This window comes from Uloborus diversus, chromosome 6, assembly GCF_026930045.1.
Source record: "Uloborus diversus isolate 005 chromosome 6, Udiv.v.3.1, whole genome shotgun sequence".
NCBI lineage: Eukaryota > Metazoa > Arthropoda > Arachnida > Araneae > Uloboridae > Uloborus > Uloborus diversus.
The window spans coordinates 114,357,708-114,379,036 of NC_072736.1; the positions used below are offsets into that span (position 1 = coordinate 114,357,708).

At 32.3% G+C, this 21,329-nt stretch overlaps 1 protein-coding gene across 1 annotated transcript in view; it reads right to left on the reverse strand.

Annotated features, from left to right (window-relative positions):
* Positions 1 to 20,968, reverse strand: part of LOC129225148 (protein eva-1 homolog C-like) — a 170,724-nt gene extending 149,756 nt beyond the window's left edge. Inside the window, exon 1 of the mRNA XM_054859709.1 lies at positions 20,843 to 20,968. Within this exon, the coding sequence (XP_054715684.1) occupies positions 20,843 to 20,921 (79 nt within the window). The 5' untranslated portion in view covers positions 20,922 to 20,968. The remainder of the gene's footprint in view (positions 1 to 20,842) is intronic.
* Between the last annotated feature and the right edge of the window lie 361 nt (positions 20,969 to 21,329).

The window sequence follows — 21,329 nt, forward strand, 5'->3', positions numbered from 1 at the left end:
GAAATGGACTGCAGAAGACTTGAAGAAAGCAAAATCAGTCATTACTGGAGGATTATAGATTAGAAAGGCTGCAGATCAATTTAAAATACCATTCAGAACGTTGCAAGACAGAATGAAGAGAGGAACCAACGCTAATCCAAGCTTCGGCAAGAACTTTACTACTATTTTAAGTAGTAAATGACATTATCGACTGCCATTACCCCAGGGTGGGGGTAATACCGGTCAAAGCTGATATTTTTTTTAATACAAATAAGCAAGATTAATTTAAGCTCAATTTGAGCCTGCAACAGGTAAAATATACTATATGTAAGCAACTTTACATGATTGCATTTCAAATTTTAAAAAAAAGTTAAGTTTTAAATTGATTTTCCCTTCCTTTAGTTGACTGCATACTGCATTACCCCAGTCTCCTCTACTCAAAGAACATGGGAGCTTACGATTATGAAAATATTTTTAAAAATGTAAGGAAATAAACAAACAAAAACATAAAATAAATAAACAATAAAAGAAAAAATAAACTCCATATAATAATCATGAAAGGCATAGGTTAAAATTTGTTTACTTAAAACAACCCGACAGATATGCTTACTGCATAAAAAAAGGACCGATAACGGAATTTAGATAGCGAGAAGTGGCAACGAGCAAAAGCAAATAAACGAACACAACAAAGAATGAAATTTAGTCGTACACAACAGGAAAAATCGAAGTTGCAAATCGCGTGCTTCGAAGGTTGTCAAGAGCTCTATGGCAAAGCCACGATTTTTTATTGGTCGGCAAAACTAGAATTACCTTCATTAATGATATCGTGACAGTAAAATCAGGTTTAAGTACACAGTAAAGTTTCACAGCGGCAAATGAATATTTTACCCAAACTATCAGTTCCAGTCTTCCAAGAGCGATTATATTAATTATTAATGGCGATGAAAAGTATCAAATGGTCAAAGTTTCAAAAAGGTAATAAATTTTTAAATGCATTCTGTGGCTTGGATGGCAATTTGACAATAATGAATACTTCTTGGAAACTTTATGGCTTAGAGAAGCCGAGAAATTGTTCACGAGAAGGTGATCTTAATAGGACTAAGGGGTGATAAAGTCCGTTAAAGAACTCTATAAAAAAAGTTTGAATTTTGAGATCTTGAGTTCAAATTATGTTATTCGCAATCACCAATTGTGATAGGATCCTACTCGTTGGGTTTCCTGTTTCGACTAATGGCTTTTATTGCAACCATGATTTGAATTCAAGCAGTCAAAATTCAAATGAATGTCAAGGGCAGCATGCTGAATTTTATATGCTGGATGTTGTGTGTTGGATACTGCTTTCGTGTAAAAAGATTGTGTAATGTCGAGAAAGTCTTTTATAAATAATTCGATTCCGAGGTACATGGAAGCCTGGGGGAGGTGCTCGGTTGCATTTATCGCCCTTGGGTGGAGGGATGGGATGTCATTTATATGCATTCTAAACTTTTACTTTAGTCAGAAAAGAACCTAGCACAGGTACACCTCGATGAGAGGTCACTGTGACCCGCCAAAAAATGTCCCAACTCAGTACCTTTTGTCCAACGGTTCTGCAGAGTTGAAAAAATGTTGGTTGAAAGAAAAATGATGCCGAATATCTCTTCACATCAAATGTAAGTACGTCTGCATGTTCCTATTTTTCATTCGGTAAATTGTAAATTTCCCCCTCCCAAAAATTTAAGCTCGCGGCGTGCCATGTCTTGCCTAACGGTTTACACTTTACACAGCTCTTAAAAACTATTTCTGAACACAAGAGAGAGAGTCAGTCCAAAATCAATCTGAGAGACTGAATACTAACTGCAAAGTAACAAAATGCGCAACCTCACTTATTTCTTTACACTAACGGCTAATCTCCCGAGTCTCTTGCAGGTCTTCGAAAGACAGCGAATCAATTACAAAAAGAAAACCGTCCTCGAAGGTTCGACTACTCGATTTGTTTTCCAATCAAAGGAGAAAAAGAGATACGCTTATCCGAAAGAATTTCCCCTTATCTGTGATCCGTAATGAATGAAGGCGAAAACTGGAACTGGTGCAATTCGTCACGGCGAAAATCGCCGAGAGGTGGACACTGCGCCATCAGAAGGCACGGATTATTGATGTCATAACATCTGGACGAAGCTGGTATCAAGGGGAATTATTCGTTCAAGTTATTCAGCAGCTTTATTTCTCCAGATAACAAGAAGGTTGTTTGAGCTACAAAAATCGCTTTGTATATACAAAAACTTTTTTTTAAATTTTTTTACCAAGGTCCGAATAGTTGTGAAATAACTAAAAGATAACTAGAATTAAAACAAACGACTGAGTCGCAAATGTAGAATCAAGAGGGAAAATTGAAAATCCTTTTAACAGCCTTATACTATTAAAAATCAATTTCAAGTATTTTATTTGTTAACAAATGGAAATTGGCAACAGATAAAAATTTTAAATCATTGCCTTTAATTTCCTTGTGAAGGCAAGGCACCTTGTTCGTAGCCCTTCATTGTTGACTCAACACGGGACGTTGTTTCTATGATAGTTGATAGTAATTACCTTGTTGTCCAACAATGAATTCGGTGATCAATTACGTGAATAAAGACTCAGACGTTATTAAAATCTGCTTTAAAAAAAAACATTATTCGAATTCTATGATGAAACATGGAAGTTCCAAACACATTCTATCAGACGCGAAAAAAAAAAAATCTCTTTATTTTGATATTAAATTTTAAATTTTTTAAATACGTTTTCACTGCAAAAATCGCGAAAAAAATTAATATCTTCGTTAATTAATGTCATCCAAAGAAGCAACCTAGCTAAGAACACTCTCGATCAACTCGCCTTTCGATTTTTTTCCCCTTCAAAATCGGCTCATCCGTTTAGGCGTTTGAGTGCCACAAACAGATACACAGACACGTCAAACTTATAACCCCCTTCCTTTGTGTGTCGGAGGTTGGTAAAAACTACCGAAATTTGATGGCTCAGAAGTTGTTAGTGTAATGCAGTCCAACGTACCCCGAGCTCCGGGATAAGTATTGTTTAATAAAACTTATATCAAACTGCTTATTAAACGTTTAGATGAGATAAAATGTGAAAAGTTGATAAGCCCCCCCCCCCCCCCCCCATCTCCTCCCATACTGTCTCAACTCTCAGATTAATTGCTTTGCCGAATTTCATGTCTGAAAACACTGTGACCTGCGCACTAAAAGGTAAAACCGGGGAAATTCTTTCTGTACATGGTCAGTAGTAAGAATTTCACTATTAGCCAGTTTTATGAAATAGCTGGGACTTAATTTTCCCGAAATAATAACGATACATTTTTTAAATTTTATTAAAATTAGTATTTTTATTAATTGCAGTAAGTAATACATTTTAAATAAATTATTTAATAAAGGCTGCATCTTGATTTTGATGTAAAGTATTTTACCAATTCCTAAAAGAACGCTGTGAGGCAGGTGGCGAACGCAAGTTTGGCCCTTTACTAGACACCGCACACACACAAACAGCCCACTGCATTAGTAAAAGAAAAAAGCCAAAAACTAAATAGTGAATTGTGAAAAGCAGACCCTTCACAAATACATTCAACTTTATATCAGAATATTTCATAATTTTTAACTTGATTTTAACGTACCTATAAATCCTTTGATAAACAAGAGCAAAATTGTGTAACGATATTGATTTACTTTCATTTGAAAACAAGAATAATAATAAAGTAAAATAAATTTTAAAATGAACAATAATAGACTAGGAAAAATCTTTTTAAACAGACGCTAAATCTTCCCATTATATCCCTCACTTGCTGCTGACTTTATGTTTATTTACCATCTTCAGTGTCTATAAAAGCCTTTTAAAAGATTACTTTTAAATCTAATCCTTGTGCTATTCCATTAGATTCAAACTTTTCATATTCTAATTAATAAATTGTCCGATAATATTCTGAAATCGCGGACGTGAATATTTAATTAATTGAAGCCCTCTATATCTTCGAGAAGCGCTGCCTTAACTTTCGACGTAATTTAAAGCTGAATAAAATAAATCTATAAACTTAATTATATCATAAACGTTAATTTGCAGCATGGGCTAAATATCTTACTGCGGCAGTTTGAGCATAGCTAGTCGATGGCTTTTCGCAATCGACTTAGATAAGCCGACAATTCCAACCTAAAGAATTTTTTAAGCGAAGTTAAAGAGCAACTTAAAAAAATAAGTATTCTAAAAGGTAATGTTTGTAGTACCAATAATTTCGAAAAAAGCATTTTTGAAGGAGTTTTTTTTTTTTTTTAATAAAGAGGTGATTGAGTACTGAAAGTGCCTCAGATTTTATTTCAAGGTAGAGACCGAAATTAATATCCATAGAATAGAAAACAGAAGTTTTAGGCACAACAAATTGCGAGGTATTGAAAGTCGGAGCAAACGTAACCTGGCAGCATTGTGAAGGCTACGCAGATCCTAATCGCAACCAAGTTAGGTTTGACCCAACTATAGACAAACTGATTGCTTTGATGTAGTTGCATCAACATTGTAACTGAAAAAACTGAAAAAAAGAAAAACGATGTCTCAAAAGTTCACCAGGATTCCTTCATAGTCATAGGATTATAAGGAGATATATTTCAAGCTTAAGCCTCTCTGAAAAAGAAAAATGATCACTTATCAAATACCGAACAGGCAATCAGAAATTGGCTGTATATTTTGGTTGTAGACTTCTAAGATGTGGGATTACAAAAACTTATCTTGCGGTATAAAAAGTAGTATAATTTCGGTGGTTCGTATGTTTAGAAGTAGCTGGAATTTAAGGTTTGCCCTATTGTTTGTTGTATTTTTTGCAACAATCATTCAATTAATTTTATTACTAGAAAATCGCCCGTCAAGGTATGACGGGTGAAAATTGCTTCAACATTTGAACGAAGCAATTGCCTGTTTGATGATATCTTGATAGTTGAAATTTTAACCCTAACTCCAGTGGATGGCGATTATTGTTGACCAGTTTCGTTTTTTCATTCTCCTAAAATGAGTTTATCGGATCCAGTTTAGCCTTGTCAAAATGAAGCATTTCCCTGCATCTCAAACATTGCCAGAAAATATTATCAAATTATCATGCTATGGCGCGAGTTTAATTGTTGGTGACGTCAGCTTTACTCTGCTCGATCAGTGATTTTGGCTATTATATATAAGATTCTTTAAATTTTACAGATTTTTTTTTTCCTTTTTTTAAACACACAAAAGAATTTCCAGAGTGCATTAGGTTTGTCTTTTTTAGAATGCTGCAAATTCTGAAAAAATGTCAGCATTGCCTTTTTACAAAATGCATACTGCATACAGTCGTTTCCAAATTCCTTGATTATATACACATCTTCCGAAAGTAATAACAAGCGTTAAATATCACTGACTCAACTGTTAAACTTTTTACTTACAAAAATCTGCATATAAGTTATTGCAGAAACTGGTTCCTTTACCAAGCAAGGCAAATGTGTATGAGCTAATAACGGAAATCAACTGTGATTATTCACTGTCGATATGCGTCACGTATTTGCATATTTTAATTGCAAAAAAATACTCACAAACAAAATTAATTCTGAAGAAGATCAAAATTGCCCGGTGAAAGTAGAAGTACTTTTCCTTTAGCGAGAGCAGACGACTTGTCAGCTTTGCAGTCCCGGAAATCTTTAGCCGGGGTTGCGACAGCTGCTTGTACGTGCAAATCGTAGAACGGTGGCAGTGATTTTGAATCTCGCTGGTCGAATATTGAAAACGCCGCGCTTTTCTCGTCCAGTGCCCCTGGAATTCTATTTATAAATGGGTCAAAATCGAAAGCGGGAGGCAAACGCAGACGTGCGTTCTATAGCAGAGCGCTCGAAGAGATATAGCATAAATAAACTTGGGAGAATTATGAGGCAAGAATGATGAGAAGCATATGATGCCATCACATATGGCATAATAAATACATTTACAAAAAAAAAAAGCCCGCAGAAAATGCGGATGTTTGTAGAAAGAGAGGGAGAAAAAATGCTTTTCTCTTTCTTTTCCCCTTCCGATCAAATGTTTTTCAGCGCAATTTTTTTTTTTCAAAAAAAATAAAGAATAAGAATAATGACTATAATCCAGCCGTGACGATGAGGATGCGACTAATGCAAAAAATGTTTCTGGGTTTAAAAATTTGTTACAAAAAAAAAAAAAAAACTTACCAAGAGATCAGGGGCAGACTGGGTCCCCGCACGAGGGCGTCAACCTTGGCCTCCAAAGGGCGCAAAAAAAAAAAAAGTACAAAAAGAAAAAAAAAAAAGGTGCATCATAATAGGTGCAAAAAAGAAAAGAAAAAAACGATAGTAAAGAGGTTTACGAATTTAAAGTAAAGAAGAAAAAAAGGAAGCGGAGGAAAGTCGCACAGGTTTGTAAGCGCAAAAAAAGGATATTACACCAAAATATTTAAAAAATAAATAAATTTAAAAAGTAACTTTGAAACAAAAAAACGTGTTCAGGCTTGAGAGCCTGTCTGCCCCTGCAAGAGATTAAAAACTACAGGGGAAACTGCTGTACCCACGGACAAAATTTACTTTTCAATTTTTGCTGGTCTCTGGGAATGGATAATCGATCGAAAAAAATTTCTGGCAGAATCTATAACTTATCATCTAAGTTGGCAATTTTTGTCAGGTGAAAATCTCAAAGCTTTCAACCCCCAAATTTTTTTTTCTTAAAAACCATCTTTTTTGTCCGTGGGTACAACAACCCGTTCACCCCGCGGACAGGTGACTTTGTACCCATGGACATACAAAAAAAACAATGTATAAATAGGTCTGAGGAACTCAATTATACTCAATACATTTTCATAAACCATTTTATATTGAAATACTTTAAACATCTATTGAAAATAACATTAAATAAAATCTCCAACAGAAATTAAACTTTGAAAATAAATCGAAGGTTTTTTCACTTTTTTTACTTTCCTTAATCTTTAACATCCAGAAAGAGAGAGTTAATGATGTTATGAATAATTAATGTGTTTTAAAACAAACAAAAAAATAACTAGATTCATGATAGTATGGCTCTTTATGTATCTACATAACTTCAATTTATATGCAAATTGAAACCTTTAACTAAAATTAACCCACCACAAAAAACTCAGTTTAGATTAAACAAACAAAAATCTAGAAAATTTGATTTCAAATGAAAACAGGTGGGATTGACGGCCTGTAGATCCGACAACAGGTGGGGGTTACTTCAACACTATAACTTCAAGCCCTACTTCAAACTTATCATCATTGTTGAAAGCAAATTTCGGACGTTGATGACAAGGCACTATTCTGAGGTACTTCACATTGTAAGAAGACTCTTGTGTGACCCAAGGAGACTAAAAATTGCTGTCCGTGGGTACTGGGTACACATGGTTGTGTGTCCTTGGGTACAAAGGTATGCTATTTGGTTTTGCAAAGCAGTCACATCGACAAGACCACAGTTTTACAACATTAAAAATCAGAAACAAAACCTTCAAAATATAGGGAATCGTGATACCTACAACAAAAATAAATAATACAATCCACGACGGACGAAAAAAAAAAGAAATTGCTCATGTTTTTTTTTTTTTTTTTTTAACTTAGACCCTACTAAAACCAAAAAAAAAAAAAAAATGTGATAGAATCTTAAATGTTCGTTTGATGGCGTTGAAACTTCCCGGGGTACTGGAGAGGGCCGTGACACACACATTGAACCCCAGTTAGGATCTCTCTCGACGATACCCGGAACGGACCAACGTCCGTAGGTACAGCATCTTCCCCTAAACTGGTTTTGATAAAATATTGTCAGTTGCAAAAAAACAGGCAGGTGGGGGACTTTTTTTGAATTAGGGAAAACGTATTTGCCAGAAATTCAATTTGAGAAAATTTTTAAAATTACAAATAAAAAATGAAACTTAATGTAAACATAACAAATCATTTTTACTGTAAATATGTTTCAATGCGATCTACATCAAGGTTTGATGCATTTCTCATTGTTCCAAAAAAAAAAAAAAAAAAAAAAAAAAACGCATGCTTACGTCCATAGCTTTAGGAATGCAAGTGTTTTAAACAACGTTTTTGGAAATGAGTGGCACACATTCGAGCGAATGTGAAGTTTTATCTAAAAAACTAGACAAAGGACTAAGCTCCAGTTTTGTAAAACAAAAAAACACATTACTTCCTAAGACTTACTTTGGTCAATAATATATAGTAATTACCCCGAGAAAAAAAAAAGCAGCAACTTTTCTTTGCGAAAATATTTTGAAGTATTTGTTCACTGGAAAATAAGCTTACAACTTATATGCACAACAATAACTAAAACCTAGACTTTGATAATACATTCCTTTCTCTCTCTCTTTATTTTGCATTTGGGTCATTCCATGTCAAGTGATCCAAAATTTGGGAAATTTTTTCCCTCACCCTTTTGTATTTCTTTGAAATTAGGCTCATCGATTGTACCCTTTGAGGTAATCAAAAGTCCAAATTTTTATATTTTTATCTCTATTATTTTTTTATTTATGACACTTTGATTTTTCGAAAAACCCGCTTTTTTTCATGGATGCTTGAACATAAAATGGACGATAACTCAGCACCAAATATAGATAGAAAGATTTGGTAAAAAGCATTTTAAAGTACATTAGTTGTTGTTTAATGGGATATGCAACATGACTAATTTCAAAAAAATTATAATTTTTAAAAAATGAAATTTAAATTTTAAATTTGAATTTCTCAAAAAAGGTATAATGAATTTTTTTTTAAAAAATTCTCAAAAATTTTTGTGTATTTTATCTTCATTTGTGCAAAGTTTCAAGTTGGGATCTCAATCGGATCATATTTTAATGAATTTTTAAATAAAATTTGACTTATGAAATAATGACATTTTTCAGATTCTAACTAGTTAAAAATGGGGTTCTCTCACTGGGGATGGTCTAGTAAGTAGTAATTGATCATAACTATGCTTGAAATGAGCTGACGTGAATTTCTAAATTGGCAAGCACCCCCCCCCCCCCCCCGCGCCACCACTTTTATTATTTTTTTTCAAAACTATTTTTAAAATGTAAAAAATAAATAAATGAATAAAAGACCAAATTGAATAGTAAACTTATTAAAAATTGGTAAATGTTCTTCTTTAAAATAAGAAAAAGACCCCCCCCCCCCGGGCCACCACTTTTATTATTTTTTTCCAAAACTATTTTCAAAATGTAAAAAATAAATAAATGAATAAAATAAAACAAAATGAATAGAAAACATATTAAAAGCTGGTAAATGTTCTTCTTTAAAGCAAAACAAAGTACATTACCCCCCCCCCCTCCCACACACACATTCACTCACACATACGATTAACACTATACTAGTATCACGCTTCATCTGATGCTTTTTTTTTTCAGACCAAGTGTTTCTTTTTCAATCCGAACTTCACAAAGTGTACTTGATTATTTCACTATCTGATAAGGAAAGTTATGATTCATTTCGTTCCTTACCCCTGCACCAACTTTCAATTTTGGATGGAGGAAAGAAATAGTTTGCCCCAAGATCAGAGCAAAATAGGAGTGTTTCCCCCCGTGTTGTTTTTCTTTTTACACTAAACTAAAAATAAATCTAAGTATCAGGTCATATGTCTGTCAGCATAAAACTAACTGTCTTTCTATAACATTTGGAGTGCAGCTGTTTTTTCTTTTCTTTAATGCTAGTTTTCTCTTAATTTCACTTGTAAACGAGAGCAATGCAGCGAGATCTATTTATACATACATTAAAAGCAGTTATAAATCAAACAAATTTTGCTAATTTGAGCATAACCTTCCATGTTGTAAAAGAACCCCATATTTAACTGGTTAGAATCTGAAAAATGTCATTATTTCATAAGTCAAATTTTATTTAAAAATTCATAAAAATATGATCTCATTGAGATCCCAACTTGAAACTTTGCACAAATAAAGATAAAATACACACAAATTTTAGAGAATTTTTAAAAAAAAAAATCATTATACCTTTTCTGAGAAATATAAATTTAAAATTAAAATTTTATTTTTTAAAAATTAAAATTTTTTTGGAATTAGTCATGTTGCATATCCCATTAAACAGCAACTGATGTACTTTAAAATGCTTTTTACCAAATCTTTCTATCTATATTTGATACTGAGTTATCGTCCATTTTATGTTCAAGCATCCATGAAAAAAAGCGGGTTTTTCGAAAAATCAAAGTGTCATAAATAACAAAATAATAGAGATAAAAATCTAAAAATTTGGACTTTTGATTACCTCAAAGGGTACAATCGATGAGTCAAATTTCAAAGAAATACAAAAAGGTGAGGGAAAAAACTTTGGATCACTTGACATGGAATGACCCATTTGTAAACTCGTTCTCCACCTTAGAGCATAGCTTGATATGTGTAGGGCATTTTTCGAGCTTATAAGTTTTATTTCATTTTTGCTGACCCGTACGAAATTTTTGCGCTCCACAGCGAGAATTGAAAAATCTGGTTTTCTAAAACGTAATTTTTAGAAACAGTCGAAATGCGTCTTGTTTATTTTTTGCCGATAGCGGTGAAAACAATCTTTAAAAATGCCTTATTTAGAATGTTTGATGAATTATTAAAAACGTTATATCGTATCCAAACACATACATACACACAAAAAAAAAAAGAAGAAAGAAAAAAAGACAATAGATAATTAATATACATAAAGCTGATTTATCATACGTAAAATACACCACCAGATCAGTTATTCCATCTGAGGACTGCAGTTTCGTGCTTTTTAGCACTCATCAGCCCGGAATAGGAAGTAACTGAGCTGGAGGCGGAAAACGTCTTAAAGGAGTCAAGAGAGCCAAAAAAACTGGTAGCTAATGATTTACCATGTTGAAATAAATGTTTTCTTTTCTAATTTTCATATAACAACACAATTATGGTTCAGAATCCTGTAATCAGTTTAGCTTGTATATTCATGGAGATTTGGATCCAAATACCACTAAGGAAACTAAATCATTGAATGAAACGTCATTTTTTCAGCCCTTGGGGATTCGAACACACGATATGTGCATCATTAGCAGTAGGTTCTAACCAATGAACTAACGGGAATTCAATTCGGAATGCATCACATTAAAAACAGAATAATTCGATATTTTTCGAAAAACAAAAATGGCAATGGGGTCGTTTCCAAAATTTAAAAAAAAAAAAAAAAATCTGAAAGAGCATGCTCAAAAACATAGGATCTGACCGTTTTTTAAATAATTTATTTAAGTTTAATATTTTTTAAAAAATACTTAAATTGTTGCGCTTTTACTGTTTACACTTCTGTCGTGTGACATCACAAATGATGAAATGCCATTCACAGAACAAAATATTTAATTCGTATCTTTACTCACGTGTATTGGCAACAATATGGTTGATAGCAGGCGTAGAGCGCAATTTTAATTCGCGCTTGATTATCATAACGTGGAAACGTAGTAGAAAGATGCGCCAAATTGTATCATTTGTGACGTCATAAAAACCACGCCTTGTTTGAAAAATCGGACATTTAAAAAAATTAATTAAAAAAAAACCTGTTGGGAAAATGAAAGTATTTCCTGGGATCATGTAATTTTTTTTTGCTCATTCTATCCATTTCAATGACTAAAGTAGCACTTTTGACTGAAGGAAACCACCCCATTGTCTTTATTTTTCGCCGAAAGGTGGAACAACTTTAAAAGTGATACCTTTCTTATGAAGTTTGATAACATATTGAGGAAGTTATAGCGTTCCCACAAAAAAAAAAAAAAAAAAAAAAAAAAAAAAAAAAATTAGTTTTTAAAACTGGGAACTTGTTGGTAACAGAAGAGCCGGCAACTTTTGAAATTGAAGAATCGTCAAAAGTAAGTAAGTTTTCCTCAATCTTGTACTAGGATTGGCAAGTTTTTGAGCAAATTGGTGGATTACCGAACAATCAACTGTTGATAATCGGTCGATTAAACGGCAGAGCCGATTAATGAATCTAATAATTATTTTTAATGTTACCAATTTCTCCATTCGAATTTTCCTCTTACTATTTCGATTTTAGAAATAGTTAATAGTTTATTTCTGAGGGACGATTTAGTATAACTATTTGCTTTTTGACGTTATTTCTTATTTTACTTTTTAGTACAAAGGCTTATTTATGAACGAAGATACTTCATATTAGTTTGTAGAAAAAAGTTATTGCAAAAGAATTTTTTTTTTTTTAAAAAAAAAGGTCAATCAGCAAAAATTTTTAAATAATTTATAATTAATCATTGAGTGTCGACCAATATAGTTTTGCTCTTACTCAATTCATGACAAACAAATTTTTTTTAGATCGATAAAACGAACAAAATCCTTAGTTATTGGAAAAAAAAAAAGGAAACTGGTTTTAACAATTTTAATGCACGTACTAATTTTTAAGCATAGCAAATTAAGTTACAGGAAAATATATTTTAATTTAACTTTTAATTTAATTTTCAATTAACAGGATATGATGTGTAAATTATAGGAAAATAATTTTTCAGAATGAGGAAATCTTACTTTTTATTTTAAAAAATGTCAATAATGACTATTTGACAATGTCAAAATTTGAACGTCAAAACCCCAACGCTGTTTTGTACCAACCACCTCTGTAGAGTGCAGACGTAAATAATTTTTCCAAGCATTTCTTTTCTCTCTTTCTTCTTGATTTGAAGGTACCAAAAAGCATTTAACCATTCGCAAATCCCATTTTGAGCATGTGTAATGTCAAGAGCACATTAATAACTCATTGAAAAGATACTAGCACGTCAGGTATGGAAACATTTTTCACTTTCTTCATTTTTGTTATTTTAGCTTGTACTCTTGTTTAATTAATAGCGATTTTAAAAAAATACTTCCATGGCTTTTCTTCCTGTTTTTAGAAAATTAAAAAAAAAATAAAAAATTAAAGGCAGTTTTAGGGAATATCTTAGTACTCCACTAACAGTATTTCATACAGAAAAAATTCTTAAAGTTTGCTCTTCTAGATAAACTGGGCATAAAGCCAATTTTTCTGCAAAACTCTTTATATTTCAAACCATTTTAGTGGTTTGAAAATAAACATGTGAGAGAAATTATTCCGAACAGAAAAATGCTTCAAAATGTTTAAACACAATAAGTATGTATGCTCCTTTGTGTATTTTAAATTTTGTGGAGAAGTGCAGCGGCCTTTTGAATTGATTCCGATATAAAATAAGTATGAGCAGGAGATCAGTCATTTTTTAACACCAGATCTATCAAAAGTAGTCAGTTGTTTGTTTCATGTCAAGTAACAAACATTAGTGGTTTTGGCAAGGATTACCAAATAAATTTTAACATCTTTCAGAACAATACTTTTTTCTCCACTACAAAGGACATTTAAGGGGCATTTCACGGTATTTGAAACATTGGAGAGTCCGTAATAAAACTTGTTAAAATTTTAAATTTTTTACATATATCGAAAAAGAACATTTCAAAATGACATGAATGTCATTTATTTTTCTTTATTTACTTCATATTATGCATACAATCGCAATCAAAACATCAAAAATACAACTTTTTTTCTAAGGGACTCTACATTGAATTTTTCTTCAATAGGCCAAAACTGGTGCTTGGGACGAATAAAGTAAGGATCATCTCTAATACAGATAATAATTTTAATCAAAAAATGCTTTTGTTAAAAAAATTTTAGTTGTGAAAGTGATGATTGCAGAGTACATAAAAATAATTATTTTGATTTATGCATTTTATATCATGAAATTGAACCTTTTCTAATCTCGGCTAAGGTGTTACAATATTCTAAAATAAATTTTAATAAAATTGAAATTCGGTATTTTTAATTAATTTTATAAATTTGGATATGGACTCTACAAAGCGTTACAGACTCTACATTTGGCAAATGTTTTAACACAGTTCATTCTTTACCAATATACTTGAACTGCCTGCACAGAAAAAAAAAGGAACTAAAAGTAAGCCCTTTAAAAGGAATTACAACTTATACTTAAAAAAAACTTTGACTTTCAGAAGAATTTTTAATGTAGTGTATAGGGGGAGTCAAGGCACATTGGTCTGCTTCTCTACTTTCTTTTTTTTTTAATCTCTCTTTAAGAAAAATTAAATAAATGAGTTTTATTTTCTACTATGAGTTTCATTAAATATTTCTCATCATCTTAGAAAATGTTCAATTTATTAACTTTTTTTAACATTATTATTTTAACAGAACTTTGTGAAGTGAACTAACCTGCTACGGGCCCGGAGTCCCTTGATCCACATTACAAAAACAACTTCTGTTACAATTGTCTTAATGATAAATATTATCTAACATTTGAAACAAACAAATGTTGTTTTGTGATTAGAATTAAAAAACAAAAATTAAAGATCAATAAAACATATTCAAATTGACTAACATTTTAAAATCGACAAACAACTACTTTTGCGCTATTTATGCCAGAACCATCACATTTTTTAAGAATCAGCACACCTTGGGTCTTCACTATTGCTAATACTAAAGTATTGCTTTTTTGATTGTTCTAAAAGTTTTTGCGAGTTTTCTAAAAGTGAACCAACATACTCCAGTTTCTTGAACTAAAATTATGTTGTCATAATTTAATTTCTTTAAAAATAAATAAATAAATAAATAAAAATAAATAAACAGCAAATAATAAAGAACTAAAAGAACTTATTTTACAGAGGAATTCAAATTTATTGCTTTATTCTTCATGAAAACCATTGAAAAAAATAAAGTTGCTAAGCTGTGAAAGTTACTCAAACAAAAATAATTGTCAAAATAAGTTTCTGAAATTTGTTCAAAAAAATGAACCATGTGATTTCATTATAAGTAAAGGAATTGTAGAGCTATAGGCACATCCTTTTGCTGGTCATAAATAATAATAAAAAGAAAGGCATTAAAATTATCAAGACTGGTCTAACAAGACCCAACTTCTGCTGTAATCGTATGAGCTGTCGATTAATTTGGTGGTCTCAAATTTCAGTACACAGTATATATATCAGTACCCACTACTGACCGACTTGAGAGATTGCTATAACCGAGGGTTCGCTACATTCCATTTTTCAGAAAAGTCTGAATTCACTCCATTACTTCCATAATGGACTTCCTAATCAGTCAATCACAGGATGTTTCTATTAATACTTAGGACAATAAAGTGAAATGTATCAATCATATTTTACTCAATAATCAGCTAACTATAAAAAATTACCTTTTTAGAAAAAAATGTTCTGTGGCATGGAAGAAGGATGTTATTTCTGGTTGCAAGCATTTTGATTTTTAATGTATTTTGCCAAATTTTTAGTCAGTTATCGGAAACAAATCCGCAACATGTTGATCTATAGTTTCAGTTGCAATATAAAAAAAAAATGTTTAAAACAGTGACAGTTGCCTTTGGAGCTAAAATTGAACATCCATTATCTTCTGTTTTTCATCAATATCAGAAGATGAGTTCACACAGAAGTTGGTCTAGTAAAAGGTTTGTGGATTTTTTTCAAAAATGCTGTCCAATAAAATTTGTTTAAAGTGAATCCACTTTTTAAATCAGGTACATTTATAAATGATAGGATGTCTTTCTTACTTTTTTTACCAGATGATGAAAAGCAGGAAAATTTTGGATCACCATAGCCAATTTTATAGCATTTGGGAGTTTTAAAGCGTTTGAAATTGCATTAATAACATAGGACTTCAGTTTGGACCATTCAAAAGGTTCGCTATATCCTGAGTTCGACTGTATTTCCAATGTGACATTTGAAACATTTTCAGTATTATATTGGGAAAAAAAAAAATCACTTTCCCAACAAAATGAAAGAACAAAGAATGGCATGTCGTTTAGTACATTAATAATAGTGACATTAAAAGCAAAAGAGACCTTCTGTGCCATACATGACCAATCATGTATTTGACATGCAGCCCTTGAACCCACTATTCTGATAATATCATTGGAGATCATCTAAAACTGGGTTTCCGGAATTTTAGGTTCTAAAAAGTGTTGGGCTCTAAAATCTGTCCTCTCACGAACAGTACCAAAGATGGTCTAAAACTGCTTTTAAGACTATAATTTTTGCAAATTTCCGAGAAGAGACGCTCAGAGAACTAATCCATTCAATTTTGAGACCCTTTAAGAATTCAATTTGGAAACATTTCCGGAGGAGGGCCTAAAAATCTCTTCTCCCCCAACACCACCAAAGGTCGTCTGCAGACTTAGATAAAATAAAAAACTTTCTGCGAACACAAATCCTAAATGGAAAATTTTCTGCAAATTATTTTGCTTGATTTACCCTTGAAAAAAAAAATTATATTCAATTACAAAAAGAGACAAAAAAGAATGCTTCAAAATCATTATTATTATTATTATTATTATTATTTGCAATAATATATAGTTTTTGCTTATTTTTCACCAACTGAAGAAAACTGCTTCAACCATTATTTTTTGCCCAAAATCAATCACATGATCATTATTATTATTTTCATTTTGTAATGAAAAAGTTTATATAGATCTGAAACTACTCAAGTTGCTGACAAAGATAAAACATAAGCCACCTGCTTTTTAGTTGAAAATTTTATCAAGGTGTTTGATTTTGTAAACAAATCGACAAAAACAGCTACTCATTTAAAATTATAGGCATTTCTGCAAAAATATATACCATATTTTGATATGTATTATCTGTTAAAAAAGTAAAATTAGAGGTGCGGATTATATGCTGCAATGGATTATCCCTGTTTTTTTCTCTGTAAAGTTGTTTGTTTTACACAGCTTGAACTTTCTTCTTACGTGATTCGAGCTGTGTAAAATAAACAACCATACAGTCATTGTAGAAGCAGTCTCCATTTGCAACCGCTTGCTCCTTTGTCTTTAAGTAATTAGCGCAATCATAATCACGATTTCAAGAAGAAATCATGTTTTAGATTAATTTTGCACAAGAAAAAAGCAAGGAAGACAGGCCAAGAATGGCAGACAGGAAAATATTCGGAAGAAACAAAAATAAACTGTGGGATTTTTTTATATCCCCCCCCCCCCTTTTTAAATTAACGTTACTAGTTTAAAAATATTTTCTGCAGAGCCAAAAATTTTCTGCGAACACCGTTTGCCCGATCATCAATATTATGTAAGACTGGTTGTCTGAAACTGCACTTTAAGAACTACAATTAAGAAATTGTTTCGATGTTGGAGATCCACGACCCCTACCCCTTTCATAATCAAGCCAAAGGCACCCATATGCACAATTTTAGGGGGGGGGAGTCTTAGATAATTTCCCCATGGTTTAGCAGGATATTTTCCCCATAGAAACCGATTTCAGTACAGATTAGAGTTATTAATATTTGATATCTTTAATAACTCATTCATTAATTGCGGGAGAAATGTTTTTATATTTTTGGAAAGAAAAAAATACTAAAAGACAGGAAGTTTTAATTTCAAAGCAGGGTTGGTAAAAAAAAAGGTTTTTTTGGTTTAAACCAGGTTTTTTTGGTTTAAACCAGGTTTTTTTTGGTTTAAAACCGTTTTTTTTTTGGTTTAAATACTATTTGCGAGAAAAACAATTAATTTTCGGAAGGTAATTAAGGTTCCATGTAATTAACAGTTATTCAATAGTCACATTATACCTAATTTCTTGATTAATTAAAGAGATAAGAACAAAATCTTGTAACTAAATTAAATAATTAAAATAGCTTTCTGTGGGGAAATATTGATTGAAATGTTTGACTTGATTAACATATTAGTATGCATGTATATATAGACCCTTTATGATACGAAATACTGGCTTCATTTTTGATTTCATCAAATGAAAGCCAGATTAGGTCTTTTTTTCTACCAGAATTAGACATTCTTTTTAAAGCAATATGAGTAAGTAACTTTTGTAAACTGCACAGGTTAGCTAAGGCAAAGCAAATACCAAAATCCCAATTCCAATGAACAAAAGGGGGGGGGGGGGGGACTAAGAATTATCTGCACCCAATAGTCATAAAGCAGCATAGGTGTATAGCCAATCAAAATCTTTTGAGCACACAGAATCCAAAAAATAAAAAAAAACACCAATGGAGAGAGTGTAGTTTATATACGTGAAGATTTATATATTTCTCAATCAATTTTTAGACATACATTTGCATTTTGTTCTGGGAATTTAAAAATCTGTCTTTTAATCTTCCTACATTATAATATAAGGAACTATTATGTATCATAATATGAATTATAAACTTTTTTTTTTTAATTTGATTCAAAAAATATTATTTGTGTTCACCTGCAGAACAAATCTTAATTTTTAGGTGCAAACAATTAAGTTAGACTGTTGATTACCTTACAAGTCAAAGTTAAAATTCCAGGAAAGTGCAAATAAATGGGCAAAAATGTCACACCCCTGCAACAGGAATGAGCAATATAATGGATTGCATCTACAATAAAAGATTCAATCCTTAGTAAATCTTAACTAATCATGCAAATTAAGCATAATGATGGAAGTTGACTGAAATCTGCTTTATGGCACATATATGAAATAAAAAATATATTAATATTATTTTTCAATTAAAGCTTGTAATACATTTTTAAAGAAGCAACTTTGCGATTTTAGTATTTATCTCTGCAACTTAGCTAGGAACTTAGCATAAATGGAATTTTACATTTTTCAATATGTGTGGGGAACTCAATGTAAACCTGTAAAATAGATTTTTTTTTTTTGGCTTTTTTTTTAAAAAACCATTTTTAAAAAAAAACTGCATGGTTTTTAAAAAAAGAAACCAATTGGTTTAAACCAAACAACCCTGTTTCAAAGGGGGGGAGGGGCTTGAGCCCCCCCATAAGGGCGCCTTTGCTGCAAGCGTGCTTTTAAAGTTTTAACTTGGAAAAATTACCTCAAACTCCCCCCCCCCCCCCAACAATACTAAAGATTATCTAAAACAGCGTTTATAAAATTGTTTTAGAAATTTTCCGGGGGAGAAACCCCGGGCCGTTTTAAACAGTCCAGTTTGGCCCTGCCTACCACTATGTGTGGTTTCCGTCACTGCAAGGAGCTCTGTTTTTTTGCCCCGACCAGGAGCTGAGCAATCCCTGATCCAGCACCCACAGAGGTACATTTCAAATAAGAACTTTGCAAACATAAACATGTTTAATGTACACCAGTCACCATTAATGAATAGAGGGTTTTCGACAAGCAGCTTCGAGTTTAACGCCTAATTGATCAGGTCACCATGGCCTCACAGCAATTTATAGTATGAATGTTTGGATACTGTTTTGTATCAAATGATAAAAAACTAACCAGCATTTTTATGTTTCAGATCAGATATTTTGAGGGAAAATAAAGGTACCTCCTAAAACTCATGGTCTATCGTTTGTGGGAGGAGGGGGCAATTTCTCCCTAAATAGCTTTGGATATAACTATTTACGTTTTTTGACTCGGTTTTTGTTGATTTCTGACTTAATAGGCACTACTCTTTGCCTCCTCTCACATTGGAAATATCTGAAATGACAACCCAGCTAACTGCATATTCGTAAAAACCCACATCATGATACTTTGCAGATTTACCACGTTGCAATTGCACAAGGCACGAAGAAAATCCCCCCCCCCCCAAAAAAAAGCACAAGAAAACTATTTAATGCAGTGTTGTTTATTTGTACATACACAAAATCGAATTTTGTGGCTTTGAATTGGGGGCAACAAAAATTGCATTGCAACGGATCACCAAACATGTAAATAAACTACTGATCAGAACTTAAAAAAAATAAATTGGATGCCAGATTAAAAAATACAGAACAAAAGACTTCTTTTTATCTTAGGTTGGTTTTTTCTTTTAATTTTTGTTTGAAATGATGTATATATAAACTTAAGCTACACTTATGTGTTTCTGAGACATACTACAGAGTCCAACAATTTCATAACCTACATTATGATAACAGAGATGCCCAAGTGCTCCACCTCAATGCTACAAAACACTGTCCTTAAATAAGAAAACTCAAAATACAGACTATCACCCACAAAAAATTTCAATGGTCACCATAGACTGGTGGTAACAGGGAAACAATTTGTGGGCCCAGCTCTGTCTCAAAATAATGTTTGGCTTATTCAGTAAATTACAGCCCATTAGCCAGGTGGCGGTGTATTTCATGTATTTCTGCATTGGCCCTGGCTGATGGGCGGTAAATTACTGAATATACCATGCCTTGCCATCAATATACGAGTTGAACCGAACCATTGCTTCGGTCACTCGTCTGGTCTGATCTAATTCTACATTAGCTACCAGTTTGTTTGGCACTCTTAGCTTCCTAAAGAGGTTTTCCATCTCCAGCTCAGTCACTTTCCTATGCCGGGCTCAGTCACTTTCCTCGGCTGGAAATGACTGAGCTGGCAGTTTTTCTCAGGGCTCAAGTTTTTGGAAAAAGGAAAGGCAAGGAGAGAGGCTTTTGAACAGGTTTTGGGTTAAAGACCTGAGAATCTCCACGCCATATATATCTCTCGCGGGAACTAGTTAAGTTTTTGGTGACCCCTTATTATAAAATACAAATCATACAGCTCAAAATAGCACTGTAAAAGATAATGCTTACATATTCAGATTTTAGATATAGATCTTTCTCACCGATTCGATTTGTGTCTCAGTAAGAATTCCATGGACTCCTTTTATTTTTAAATTAGGCAAAAAAGAAAACCCTGTATTGAAAACTGGTTTTTGAATGATTTTTTAGATGCCCACTATCAAGCAAAAGAAATAATTTAACAATATTTGTAAGACTATACAATTGAAAGTAATCTAATATGTAATAGATTCAATAATAAGAAAAACTGAAAGTGATGGTATATGAACGCGAAAAGAAAATTACCACTCAATGATAAAATATATTATAAACAGAAAATCTTATTTAGTGAGACTATTTAGAGTAGTACATAAAATAATAAACTTACGGAGATTGCTGTTGGAGAAGACGGCTGGAGTAGAAATGAGAGTAGCCACAGCCATGCACATCACTATTGACAGCAACATTGGTAATTCCGATGGGAAAATTATAAATTAAAATATTTTGATCGGGCCAGGAAAAATCGTGCAAGAGAGGGATCAATTTCTTCGAAATAATCAAAATAATAGTACAATTATACCATAATTCAACTCATTTTGTGTGTGAGATAATCCTATTTGAAGTGGGAAAAGCTTCCATTGTCACTCTGCATTTGACATTCCGCACGCTGTCACCAACGCTAAAAATGACACAAGCTGTTATTCCAAAACAAATCCCACGGCCCGCACCGTTGGCTATGATTGCCACTACTAAACATTTTCATTTCGCTAAGAAAAAAGCACTGATCATTTGCAGTTTCATTTTCACCGTTTGTGCTGCCCTCTAGTGGGAAAAATTTAAAAACATACACTTACAGTTGAAAAATCAATTAAAAT